This window comes from Athene cunicularia, assembly GCF_003259725.1.
Source record: "Athene cunicularia isolate RWA chromosome 3 unlocalized genomic scaffold, athCun1 chr3_part1, whole genome shotgun sequence".
Lineage (NCBI taxonomy): Eukaryota > Metazoa > Chordata > Aves > Strigiformes > Strigidae > Athene > Athene cunicularia.
Window position 1 is genome coordinate 94093687 of NW_020799097.1, and position 14142 is coordinate 94107828.

At 48.8% G+C, this 14142-nt stretch overlaps 1 protein-coding gene across 3 annotated transcripts in view; it reads right to left on the minus strand.

Moving 5' to 3' along the window:
- Window positions 1–5175: 5175 nt before the first annotated feature.
- LOC113478625 overlaps window positions 5176–14142 on the minus strand; it is a 60383-nt gene continuing 51416 nt past the window's right edge. For all 3 annotated transcript variants that reach the window (XM_026845942.1, XM_026845941.1, XM_026845940.1), the window contains one exon: window positions 5176–7572. In XM_026845942.1, coding sequence (XP_026701743.1) covers window positions 7444–7572 — 129 coding nt within the window. In that variant the 3' untranslated portion in view covers window positions 5176–7443. The remainder of the gene's footprint in view (window positions 7573–14142) is intronic.

Below are 14142 nucleotides of genomic sequence, written 5' to 3' on the forward strand. Positions count from 1 at the left end.
AGAAATTCATGGAGGCCAAGGGGAAAGAGGATTCGGCCCAGGTGGACAAAAAGGAGAGCTGTGGGGACACAAGGACAGGTCTCACACCAGCAATACAGGGATCAAAGTCTCACCATCCCTCAGAGGGGAGAAGACACCTGTGAAACCCACAAGTATAGCATGCCAGTGTGCTCCAAGGCCACTGCACCAAGGACAGATGCTTGCTAGCCCACCTCGGGTTGTCTGCAGGACATACCAGGGTGAGGAGAGCAGAGCTCCCAGGGAACCCCTTGGCAGAAAGCAATTTTTTCCCTTTGCAGATGGTGACCACTTTCCTCGTCAAAGGGGCTTTGTTGTCTCTGCTTGTCTGCCCACTTGGCACCCTGCTCTTATGCCACTTTCAGTTCCTCCACTCATCTGACCTTGGAGCTACTGTGCTATGAATGTGTCAGATGGGAACATGGAATCAGTGCTGGCCAACCCACCAACAGACCGAGCTATTATTACAGCAGGCACTGATGTGAGCAGCCGCAAAAAAGAAAACAAATTTCTGGGCTCCTCATATGTCCAGAGCTATCTGCACATCCTGTGTCGGGTTAACTGAAAACATGTGGTCAAGTCCTGCCAGGCTGGCATGCGGCTACAGCCAGAGCTAGCTCTCAAAGCATCTACATCTCCTATTTCCTCACCCCCTTTCTTGAATAAGCCCACTAAAATCTAGCTCAGGAATTGGTGAGATAACCAACATGCTTAAATGTCCTCCTCATCACTGATGTTACTTCTGCAAAGCCTTACTGCTTCAGCTGCATCCTCTTTGGCTTGCTCGGTCCCATGTGAGGGTTACCAATCACTGCAGGACACCTGTCCTTGCTTTCCCAATGTGTTCCTACAGCCCAAAAGTATATTACATGTATAATATACATGTCATAAGCCTGAGACAGTGCTCAAACCAAACTCACTTTGTACCTGTGATACATGGGCACTGGCCTGACACCTGGTACAGGCCTGACCCACTTTGGAAACCTGAGCCTGAGCGACCAGCCTCTGCACATAGCGACCATGGACAGTTCAGGCTCAGCCTGGCTGTGGCGAGGGATGTGATGGATGGCAGGCAGCCCTGATGACCTGGGGTCCTCCTAGCAGGGCCCCAGCACCCAGACACCGAGAGCAGAGGGAATCTGTAGAATGCCCAGCTGGAGCCATGTAGATAGATCAGTGAGCGGCCCAGGTTTCAAGCTGCCCAGGTTTCAAGCTGCTCCCTGATGCCAGCAGTTCAGTGGATGCACCGGGTCACCCTCGACCTCACCATCAAAAACTTATATAAGAGCTGAGCCACCACTGAGGCCTCGTATCATGGAGGAAGTCTTGAAGGCGCAAAGGCAATGGGCACGCATGCAAGGACGTGCTGGCATGGCAGGGTGGCTGCTGCTGCATGTGCCTGTTTGGAGCCACTAACCCACCTTGAATGCTGGCAGGAGCAGACTCTGCCACAGAGAAGGGTGAAGCAAGGCTGGCATAGAGCAACCTACCCCAGAAAATCCTCCCACCTCACCACCTTCCTCAACCGGAGGTGGCATTTGTGCACGTAGTGTTTCCTGGGGAGTATTTTTTTTTCTCTTTCTTTTCAAATCTGCAGTCATGTGAATACCGAGCAGTCACAGCATCCTGTGGCTCAGGGTTCCCCAGTGCAACACCACACTCTGTGCAGATCTGCTTCCAGTTGTTTGCTTTGAACCTGCCACCTGCTACTTTTATGTGATGTCCCTAAAATTCTTGTCTAAGAATGAGCAGTGTACACAATCACTTTCTATTCTGTAATGAGGTCACTTTGTCTTGAGTCACTGTTGTCCAGGTGCCCACTTCTTTTTAATTCAATGGTAAAAGCTCCAAAGTGCCTCAAGGAGACAGATCAGGCGTTTGTAATTTTTTTCATTTTTCCTAAACATTACTGACACGATGCATTGCAAAAGTCTGCCATTTATTACCAGAAATGGCTGAGACTGCAAACAGCAAAGAAATACCACCATTGCCTAGGAACGTGTAACCTATTTGTACAACCTGCATGCATCACTATCTGCAGACACCTGCAAACACACGGCCTCATTCATGCCCCTCCACAGCACAAGCTCTTCTGCCCTCGCCCCAGATGCACGTCCACCAGCATCCATTCTGCCAGGCCCATGCCTGCTTGTGTGTGTGCCCATTGCCTTTGCTCCTCCCAAGACTTCCTTACACTTAAAATACAAATGACGTCATAAATGCCACAACCATATAAATGCCATTGTAAATGCACTCTGTGTCCATATGCCCACACTATCAGCATGTACCCCATCCAACCCTAACCTGATACACACCCTTGAATGAATTCTTCCACCCCACGCCTTGTCACGACATGCTATGCAGCTTCACAAAGAGCAAGGGAAAGCCCTATGTTGTTTGAAGGAGACGGTCTGTCCAGCTGGAAATTCTGCCTCTTAGTTGTTTCTGTGCCAAGCTGTGTTTCAGTGGCCTCCATCTAGCCTGGGGTGAGAACCCTGGACCTAGCAGAGCTGCTGATTTTGCCCATTTTCCTAGTCAATCTGGTAGTTAGAGAGATAGGTCGAAAGTCAGCACACAGCTGGAAACGGGGCAGTAGGTGTATTTTCCAAGCATCATCATGCTTTGTAGCACACAGATGGTGAGTGTGCCACAGGTGGGCTTTGAACCCTGTCAAACACAGACCCAGGTGAGCACAGGGTCCCCTGCTTGTGGGTGACTGTAGGAGTACAGAGATTTCTGCACAAATGAAACATACAGAGACATGAATATATACATCATGTGTGTGCATGTGTGTACATACATACATGTAAGACAATGTTTGGACAAGACAAGCCAACCTTGTGCGCTGGCTGCAAAGTGACTCACCGAGTCTCAGGGCACACATAGAACAACTCGCTTTGCTGCTGCTGTGAGCCTCTGTTATTTTTATAAGGCCATAGCATTAACCTAATTAATTTAATTTAATTAGAGAACAGTATTAGCCTAAACGGTCCCACTTAAATCACAGAGAAGCTGTGGCCAAGCTCTTCAAACAGCTGCCTGTCCCCATTCACCCTCCTGCAGATGGTGAATTCAGCACGCCCAGGCTGCACCTTGGCACAACAGTCCTCCTCTCTTCACAAGGTTTGTTTTCTGCTCTGAAGGGAAACACCTGCACATCTCCAAGTGAGATCAGCTCAGAGCAGAGAAAGATCTCAGCTTAGAAGTTATGGCTCCCCCACCGAGCCACGACCCAAACCTGGTGGGAAAACTAACTCTGGAGCCAGGAGCTCCAGCAAAACAGAGATCCTGAGGGACCTACACCAAGCTGACCACGCTTGCAAAGCGTTTCACTTGCGCCCCAGCCGGCGCATGTGCCTGCTCCAGTAGTGGAGGGGGAGTTTGCACAAGGTATTTTGAAAGCCCCAGAGGTGAGCTGTCCCACACTGATGTATGCCAGAGGCAGCAACAGAGTGCAGCAGCTACAGCAAGGAACAACAGCCTTCAGAAGACCACAGCTCAGCTCTCACTTCCCTGGTTTCTGCTGATGGCTTCTGCAGTGGTCTTGGGCAAATCCCTCCCCCATGCCAGGGTCTGCCATCCAAGCGAGGCCAATGTCCTTTAGCCTCTTTGACAGCTACACTGGTAACTATAGCTGAAAGGTACCCCATTAAGATTGTCGTGAATACCACTAAGCTGCTTTCTTTTCGCTTCAGAGTTGTCACCATACCAAGGTTTAGCATCATGTTTTAACACAAAAACTGCCCTGTTTTGTCATTAAGTCACAGACCCAGCCTGCAGGGAGAGAAGAGGGGTGGGCACAATTGAGCTTAACCCAAACTCATGCCAGGGACCCAGACTACAGCCCTGGGAGCAGCAGAAGCAGCCCTACACCTCAGCCAATTAGCTGACCACACAGAGAAAAGTTTTATGCCAGCCTTCTGCCATTCTGCCTGCTGTACTCTGGCTTCAGTGCAATAGGTGTCCATACCTCCAGCCCAGCCAATATAAGGTTGGCACATCCCTCTCTGTGCATTTATATACTTATAAACAAGCTTGACCTGGCAGAAGCCTACAGATGATCAGGCTTTGTGAAACCATAGCAGACACTGTGGTTTGAACAGCACGTAGTGCCCCAAAGGTGGGTGCACTGAGCAATCAGGCTGGTTTGGAAGAAATATCACAAAGAAAGGCAATTCTGTACAGGAGGTAAGAGAGTAAAGGGCTTGGGGGAGCCAGCAAGTCCACCTTACAATCCTTGTAAAATGGGCCAAGGCCAATTAACCATGAGCTGCAGCTGTCAGAGGGGAGGATTTCAAGATAAGAGAGATGGCAGGAAGCCTAGAGGAGATCAGAGCTTGGAAGGAAAAGTAGAAAAGGCCTCCTGGGAATGAGTCTATGTAGGACTGCTAAGGGAATTTAGGCTAGTATCTCTCAGGGGCCCTTGGAAAAGGGGACATAGGTAATAGCTCTGTGAGATGCTGGTTAAGATACAGAGCTAGGAGTGCAGGGGAAAGACAAGAATTAGCTCAAGGAGATAACAAGGGGTGGGGAAACACACACCACAAGTACCTGAGGTGGAGTTTTTAGAGTAAGATCCAGAGGAAGGAGTGAGCTACAGATATGCTACAGAGGAGCATGAGTGCTCTGGCTGTAAGCAAAAGGGCTGATGAGAATCTTAGGATAGAGATGTAAGACTTACAGAGGCTAAAATTATAAGAGAAAGACCAGCTGTGTGGTCCCCCACCCTCCTGTTCTGGGGGGTTAGAGACTTCCAGCCAGGTCACATTCAACACCCCCAGCAATAGGCAGGTCACTGAAAAGCCAAAGCACCTTCTTGGTGAGAGAAGCACCAATGAGGGCCAATATACCATATCAGGGCTAGTCAAAGGAAGCAGCTACCCAGGGAGCTCCTCTTACATGCAAAGAGTCCAGCATTCATTTTAGAAAAGTTCTTGCTATTTTATTTTCAAAACCATTCTCTTGCAGACATGGCCTAGGATTTGGGAGTGCCGTGTCACAGTTGGCTGTACTCCTGCCCCTTCTATATACCTGCCCATAACCACCCAGAAGATAGCAAACACAAGACCCAGTAGAGGTGTGAGTAGAGCAGCTGATACTTTATTTCACTGTTGTTGGTTTGTGGGGTTTTTGTGGTTTTTTTTGTTTGTTTTTTTAAATTCTTCCTTCTGATGGAAAAAAAAAAGACAGAAAAGTTACAAAAGTACTAAAAGGCAACAATACCGGCAGGACATTCCCGTTCCCCACTGCCACCCGGGGGAAAGGCAGCCTGCTGCACCCGTGGGCTGGCAGCAATGTGTCTCTGGGGCTAAGCACCTTGGCAGCTCTCACTGAGCAAAGCCTGGGGGCACAGGACCATGTGGGGGCTGCTGCCCCAGCCACCTGAATGGGGAATATGCCTCCTTCAGACAGGTACCAGGCTATGGCTGTCCCTTCTCCTGAGCACAGGGATTTGGTCCAAAGGGGCAATGGTTCCTGTCCTGCACTGGTCAGCTTGATCTGGCAGCAGTTAAAAAGCTGAGGTGTGCCATCAAAACAAGGTAAGTAGAGTCCCTACAGGGGCAGGAGGAAATCAGCCTCTGTTGGACGAAGGGACTTCTTGCAGGGAAACACAATGCTCTGCCAGAGGTACCTCACCAGAAAATACAAGTGACCCCTTGGAGGTGACGCAGGTGCAAGCCGTGGCCCTGCTGTGATGGTCTGGAGCCAAAGAGCAGGCAGAGCTGGGGCAGCATCAGGACAGATGTCCCCTCACCGCCTTGCCCAGCTGCTCTGCCTGCCTGAGTGAGAGGTGGTTGGGGAGGGAGGAGAGTAGGGGTGGGGGATTGAGGTCCCCAGACCTACACAGCCTCTGGGCTTTCATCCAAGGGTCTCAGTGAAGGGCTTGGAAAGCACCAGTGAAAGCTCGTTCACTGTGAGGCCTCCCCCTGGCAGCTGGACTGACCATTGGTCTTATCCAAAGAGTGGCATCAAAGACCTCCACACTGGAACAGATTTAAAAACAAGAATTATTTTATATTACTCACAGTTGCTCCTCTTGATCCAGACAAGAAGTAAACTACTCACTCCACCTTGCACTTAGTCAAATACAGGCTCAAGGTGGGGAACACCTAGACAAAGAGGTTACTCTCTCCAGCAGGTGCAGCAAGGGGAAATGCCTTGTTCCTCTGCCTCACCAAGAGGTGAGAGCTTGTTCTATTAGCTGTTGCCTTGTGACACAAAACACACACATGCTTTAAGGCCAGGTCCCAGTCAAACTTCAGTGGTCGCAAGGTTTAGCATGGTCATAACTGTCTTAGGACTATTTGTGGAGAAATGTCCCACAGTTTTACCCAAACTCCCCTCCTGTTTCTTCCACCAACAGGTGGCCAAAACTCAGAGACCTCTCATACTCCATGCTACATCTGGGAATATTGTTCCACTGGTACAAGAAGAGACCACTTGAATTTAACAGCCAGCATAACAGGAGAGTGGAAAGTTTGCTGGAGACAGATTTGACAGAGTTTGGCGATACCAGTTACCTTCAGCATCATGTTAGGGCAGCAGGTTTTGGGGACAACACTATGGAGAAGTGTTGCATATCCTAGAACACAGCCTCAGCAGAGAGGAGACCCAAGAGCACAGTCACCCTCAGGTACTTCTCTGATGATGCTGAGAGAACTGAGGGTGAGCTCTGTGCTTTCTTGGATGGCTCAAGACAGACATCCCATTCTAGATTTTTATTCTAACCACCAGTCTACACGTGGGAGGCTGATGCCTCCCATTTCAATCCCATTTTAGATGATATCACTGAGTTGCCAGCAGACCAGCTGGAACACAAATCTAGATGTGCCAGTTACCCCCTCCCACCCTCCTCTCCTAGGGTCTTCCACACAAGAGAAACTGAAGTGAATGCAATTACAACAATCTCAGAGAGGGATCTTCTTGCTTTGCAGCCAGCCCTGTATAGTCCCTGTCTCCAATCCTGAACTCAGTTCTGAGTAGGAGAAGGGTTGGGTCTATAGCAAAGCACTGTAGACCTAGGTACTCTTGGAAAAGTGACTGGACTTGGTTCACATCCTGATCACTTATCCCTGCTGCCATGTAGGCCATACCAGCCCCTGAACCCCTCAGGGATATCTTCAACTACCACCATACTTGTGTTTGACACTGCCTTGGTGGCTGCCCTTGCAGTTTGTGGACCTGACTGGTTTGTTCTGCCCTGAAAGACAAAAACTTCTCCCTTTGCCACTATTCAGATATGGCAATGGTATGAAAATGGGCACTGCTGCAAAGTAATATGCTTCCAGCTGCCAGAGAGGCTGTATTGCAAAGATGTGTCATTGTCCCATTCTCCCACCCATTCCCTTGGGTATCACCACCTCCCCTTCTCCCTGCCAGGCAGGTGGTTGGTTGATAGTTCCTGAGGTTTTTGGAGAAACTCCTTCAGTAGGCACATGACGGTTCTTCCACTGGAGCTATCGGGCTCAGTGGCTTCAAGGTGCTGAGGGAACGGAAGGCAAAGGTGGATGGATCATACACAAAGTGGGGCGGTGGGCGGCCTCCATTGATGCTCTGCAGGGGAATAAAAAGAGGGACAAAGTCAGCTCTCATACAAGCTGCAAACAGTGATGTTCTTGCTTCAAGTGCTTTGTCACATCCCTCTCTGGTAAAATTACCTCCTTGAATGGGTAGTCATGCTTATACTTGCAGCAAATAGCACTAACAAACAATGAAATGCTTTGCTCATGTCCTTGCTCCTACCCCTCAAGAAAAAAGCATGCACCGCACTGTCCTGCCCCTGCCTCCAGGACTGAAGCCCCAGGGACTCACGTGGCCAGGACCTATGGCACCTGTAGCCACTAAGTGAAGCGGGATATCCATGATACATTTAGAGTCCCAGAGTCAGAACAGCATCACTGCCATAAAGTATCACATGGAAAAGCTAAAATCAGATTCACTTGGCCTCAAAAGAGGACCTACTACACTTTTAAAGTACGGAAATAAACAAAGTCATCTCTGAAGACCCATTCTTCAGTCTTATTTTTCAACAGATCTCCAGTAAGGATTTACAAATCACCCTTTCTTAATCTATAAAGTTTCAGACACGCTGAAACTCTCCAGAGTTTTGGCTCCAGTCTCTATAGTTCAGGGAGGAATAACCAAGAGATGCTTGGAGGAAAAGATCCCACCTGAAATCCTTACAGCCTGGTTTGTACCACAGCCAAAGACCATTCTCTCCCCTTTTGCTCCCAATGTTCAGAGCATGGCCAGAGCAGATTTAGAGTTAGGAGGCCAGAAATACCCATGCACTCCCTGCACTGCGTGACAGGCCAGAAATGGTGTTCTCCACTAGGCTGTGCTGGGACCTGTGGATTCCAGATGGATTACCATGCCAAAGTGATTCCACTCTTAAACAGGAAGTGTTTTCCTTTCACTTCTTGGGAACTTTGTTGCATTTCTTTCCTTATGCAAGCATAAGCACCAGTGGGGCAGCTGCTTCACAGATACTCTTTGCCAGGAGTGGAGGTCTCACTGCTCTGTGGGCCAGCAGAGTATTTAATCGTGATCCTGCAGAGTTCATTCCCCAGGAATAGGTGTGATCTACTGAGGGTCACATGCTGGGAAGTTCAGCAGCTCAGAAACTCATGCAAATATCCCCTACCCTCATCTTACTTCCACCACTGCTGAGAAGGTCTTTTCTAACCTCCATGAAAACAATGATAAAACCCCAGTGAGAGGCAATCTGGCCTGAGCTCTGGTATTATATGCTGCTCTGCTGTCTCTTCTAGGCCTTTCCTAGCAAGACCCATGGTTTCCATTGCTCAGCCTATGCTAAGGGACTGTTCCTCAAAGAATCAGGCTTTTTAGAAACAATTACCAACTCTGCTGTCTCCTTTAAGACAGAGGTTTATTTTGGCACTTCAAAGTCAGGTCTGTCAGACAATGGCATGGCAAGGTGATGTTTTGACACTACCTACATCTGTCCCAGCTGGGTTTTAACTTGTCAAAGGACAAGCCCATGTAACTTTTCCCAGAAAGCTGCTCAAATGGTCAGGCTCACCCAAACAGTCATACCAAATTAGAGAGCACAATGGCAGTGTCCAAGCCCTGAAGCAGAATCTGAACCAAGATCCTGAAGCCTCTGCCTCCAGGATCTTGGTCCCAGCTCAGCTCCATGGGGCAGCGTTCATATCAGCAAAGGCCTCTTTAAAAGCCAGTGTGGGCAGCATGTTCCCTAGTTGGTACCTCCTCTGCAAATTAAGATGGGCACATGAGAACAGAAAATGCCAACATGGTGCTTGGCATCAGCTATGCCTGGAGTTTCAGCCAGCAATCATGCCCTGCTACATCCCCCTGACACCTTGGCCAGCAGCATAAGAAACAAGAGAGGCAGATTTAAGGGCCTTTACTCAATAGCCACCTGCTGTGGGGTTATATACGGTGTGTGCTCTGGCAAGCCTCAGAGCTGGAGGGTAACATAGCAACCCCTATTCAAAGCTAAGGGGCAGAATAAATCAGCACATTTGTCCTTCTCCAGAGCAGAGAAGGTCCCCTGCCAGTGCCAAGAGGGAATGGGAACAAAGAACCTGGCAGTCCCCTCCATTTTGAAATGCCAGACAGGATTAAGGAAGGCATCTGAATCAGTTCATTTCTGGCGTACGGCAGATGAAGAAAAGGCTGGGGAAAGACGGGTCCAGAGGACAGACAAAAGTCATCTGCAAAATTCACCAGGCTTTGGGTGGGAAAGTGCCCTGAGGTTTCTCTCTGGATCCTCTGCTGATGCCAATGTGTGGTGCACAGTGCCTTCCCAGGGCACTGTGAGGGAGATAAGCACAGAACAAGGGCTGAGGTGAAGGACAGGGACATGAAAAGGCATGAGAATGCACAGATTCACAGGTGGTCAGGCAGCTGCAAGTAAAGCTCAAAGTGCACCCAATCCTGCCTCTTCACTGTGACACCTCTTAAGTGGCCACAAGACAACGGCTAGCTTTCAACAGCACAGCCACCCTTCAGGGTGAGAAGGGCCCTGTGCCCAACTGCAGGCAGTAACAGGAGAGGCAATAATGCAACTGCCCTCATTCATGGCAACATGTTGACCGACCTGCAGTCATTTATAACCCTGAGTAGTGTGGGTCTGCCTTACACCTACCCCACAACTGACAGGGCAGCACCTCTGCTGGGGACCTTGCTGGAGGGAAGCACAAGCATCAGCATCAAATCATTCTTTTCTTACAAAAGAGCATGTTTCCTTCAGAGCTTGTATCCTGCTCTAGGGATGACCAGGCCGAATCTGGCTTAGTCCATGACACCATTTGGGATCACAGCATGTGGTGGTCTGGCTCTGATGAGTAGCACAAGGCAAAGCTCTATAGATGTATTCCCAGAAAGAGGACGGATAGGGCCAGCTGCCAGAGAAGAACATGTTCCTCCCACCCCAGCGCTTGGGCCAGCTGCCTCCCTGCAAACTGGGCAAGTGTCCTAGCCAGCCCGCTCTTCCTCTTAGGTGCCCAGCACCAGCCTGTGATGCCTGGGACATTGCTTTGACTACAGAAGGCTGTCAGAGTTGCTGCTGCAGCAGGCCTGGGGGAAGCTTGCCATAAACCTGCCTGACAGCCCCAGCTGAGCAACCCCAGGCCAGCTCCTGCAGAGGCTCCTCAGAGCACAAACACTCCACGCTTGACATTAAAGGCCAGTGCGTTCACTCTAATGGCATTCAGGCAGCTGGGTAACTAGCACAAAATGGAGCCTAATATGGGCCCTGCACTAATGGCAATCATTAACCAGAGCCCTCAATTTGTTAAGCAATGTATTTACACAGCTGGAGACCAGCCTGAGATACAAGCACTTGGCTGCCAGCAGGAGGGTGCACACACTCAGATGCACGCTTTGTCACACACACATGCTCACTTGCACACGCTCACCTGCCCTCACATGCCTCAGGTCCTTCCCAGTACCCATGCACTTCCCTGGGCACTTGTCCACATCCCTCTGTGCACACACCAGCCTCCTCCTAACTTGGAAATCACAAAGAGGTCTGTCCCCACTCATATAAATCTTGTCCGCTCACATTGTTTGAGACAAACAGCACCCGAACTCCACCAGCATCCAGGGGACAGTCTATGGGAGTACAGCTCATCACTTGCTTGTACAACTGCCTGGAGCAGAAGGTAGTTTCAGTATCTGCAGACATCCATGCTGCCTTATTGCATGCCTCATTTGAGTTAGATGAGCTCCTAAGGGAGCTAGCTTGTGTTACACATGTTTCAAGCAACTAGTAGATTGCCTCAGTCACACATGCTTGTCAGCCAGACACACACTTCTTCCCTCATATATGCATGCCTATGTATTCACTCTTGCAAACTGGGACTGTAGTCACCAATTGCATTATCACTATTAAATACAGGTGGTAAATAAGCAACCAGGCTTGAAACATACCTGAAGAACATAAAAGAAGCACACCTAAAGATGGTACAGACAGTGAGTGGATGCAAGTGTCTCAAAATGAGATTGAAATTCTGAATTTCTTGTGGTGTTTAATCATATTAGCAGCCCTTATAAAACAGAAATGGGCAACTGCTCCATAAATCCATCTGTAACATTATTATATGTTTTGGCAAGGAAAAAGTGCATAGGAAGAAGATAAACAGGTAAAGGATAAATCTGCTAATACAAACCCATATTCTTCCCAGAAACCTGTCTCTTATCCCTGTGAAGTCTGGGAAAATATTCCAAATGCAGATTGTGAAACAACTTAATTTTGGACTCATGATTCCACAGAAGTGCAGTTCTCTTCTTTGTACAAAACAAAAGCAAGCACAACTCTAAGCATGCTTTCAGCTGTGGGAATGACAATCCCTACAGGAGGGGCAAAATGAAGTTACCTAACACAACAATGTCTTATAAGGGAGTGGTGTGCTAGGGGTGATATGAAACTAAGCCTTGCTTAATACTCTTTGGTCCTCTTTCATAACAGCTCTAGCATCCTGTCGGGATTCAAAATCGGATAAACTTGTGCACTCTGCCAACCCGTCCCCTACTCAGGGCCAATCCAGCACAGGAATCCCTTCTTTCCTACCCTTGGGCCCTGGCGGTTGGGAAATGCCACTGAGCTCCATTTAAAGGATGCTGCCTTCCAGCTGTGGATGCCTCTCAGTGGTGGGTGAATGATCCCTTTGCAGTCTGTAGACTCACTTGTTAAAAGTCCTTTGGGATAAAAGGCACCATGTAATTGCAAGTTGTAAAGGCGCATCCGATTCCCACCACCACCCTGTGTGGAAAGGAATAAATCCCCAGAAGAGCCTTGGCAAGGATGGATGCCTGCCTGCAATGCTGCCTGTTTGTAAGACAGCTGCCTTGCCCAGAAGTGGACAGAGCCAGAGGTGGTAGATATTCAGGCAGGCAGAAAAAGTAAAGGCTGTCAGACTCCAGTGGAGCATTTACAGGTACACTGCTTTTAATTCCACTTTGTCCTACTTACTCTCACCTCTGCCAGGTGGCTATAAAAAAAACTGGTGACACTTCAACTTTGATGTGTGAAACCATCATCTGTGAGCAAGGGATGGGGACCCTCATGCCTGCTCCTTAGCTATATCCATAATACCAGACACAGTCACTTATCATCTGTGCCTCAGTTCTTCCCGTGCATAACACATACACCCTAGTCAGGCAGCCAAGATGAACTAATTAACATCTAGGTGTTGCGACCTTCTGATGAGAGGTGATTTCCTTTCCATTACAGTCTTGCTTCAGGCAGTTTTCAAGAAATAGTCTCTGACAAGCAGGACCAGCTCCTCCAGTGGAGCAGCAATTCACATTTAACTACGACTTCATTAACTCCAGTAGGGCCTCTGACAATTTATTCCAGTCACAGACCTGGAGCAGCTCAAAGAATAACTTTTCAAAGACACATCCCTTCCCTCCTGAAAGTCTCTCCTTCACCCCCAGGTTCATAAGCAGTTTAATTTCAGGGGATAGCTAAGAGATAGACCTTGACAGAACTTTTTAAAACTATTCTTCTCCCCTCTCTTCCAAGACAAGGAAAGGTCAACTCCAAACACTGTTCTGACAAGGAAAACAAGACTCTAGAGTTAGAACTTTTCTCCATTACCCTTCCCTAAAAGGCTGAAAAGCCTGCCTTCCCACACCAACACAAGGCTGCCTAACACCTACTTTCTTCTAAGCAACCACATTGCAAAGAGCGCTTCAATAATTTACAAACACACTACTGTTCCTCTTAAAAAGGAAAAAAAAAATTAAAAATCCATCAAACATTTGTAAATGTGTGCACAGAGTTGTCAGATGGCAACTACAAGACTACCAGAGAGGTGCCACCAGACAGACAAGACAGAACTTTTTTGGAAGGTACTTCAAAGGGCCTAGCAGATGCTTGTTGGTCACTTGCCCAAAAGCAGAAATAGGCCAGTTCCAGCTATGGGTCCTTGTTGGCACCAGCATGCTAAGCCTTTCTTCTCCTCTCTCACACATCTTTGAGATGTGTTTTTCAGAAGACTGACTGCAAGCTTTGATTTTGCCTGCCTAACAGCCTGAAGGAAGGAGGCTGCACAACAAAAAAGGACAGATGGGTCATTCAGAGGGGCAGGCTGTCAGTGCTCTCTGGCCAGCTTGGGGAACTCACTCCTCCAGGGTACCAGTGAAGATCATGCTCTGAAGGCCACACAAATCTCACAGGAACAAGTGAATGAACTCACATCCCTCTACTAGTGAGCTATGTCTTGTCCTCACTTTATCTCCTTCTGATATGAAATGGCCCGTGCTTCCCTGCACACACCTGCAGCAGTTCCTGCACACACTGCAGGCCTGTGTGTGTCTGCGCAGATGGAGGAGTGGAGACTAGAGGAGCTCCAAGCAAGCACAGGCAAGGCACAATCTGGCCCTAAATCTCTCAGCTATATCCAAGTAGAGTCCTTGGCAGTTTTGGTCTGTACACCCTGACACTACCTTGTCTTCTCCTTCCTCCCCACATTCCCCTTTCCAGTGCTCCCTGCGTGGCAGGAACATCCTCCCTCCAGGGGGATCGCAGCTAGCTGCCCTCGCCATCCTCCTCCCTTGGGGCCAGGAACCCCAGGTACCATGCCTCTCACAGAGCTGGCACGTGGTACGTTCTTGGGCCTGTGCAGCTTC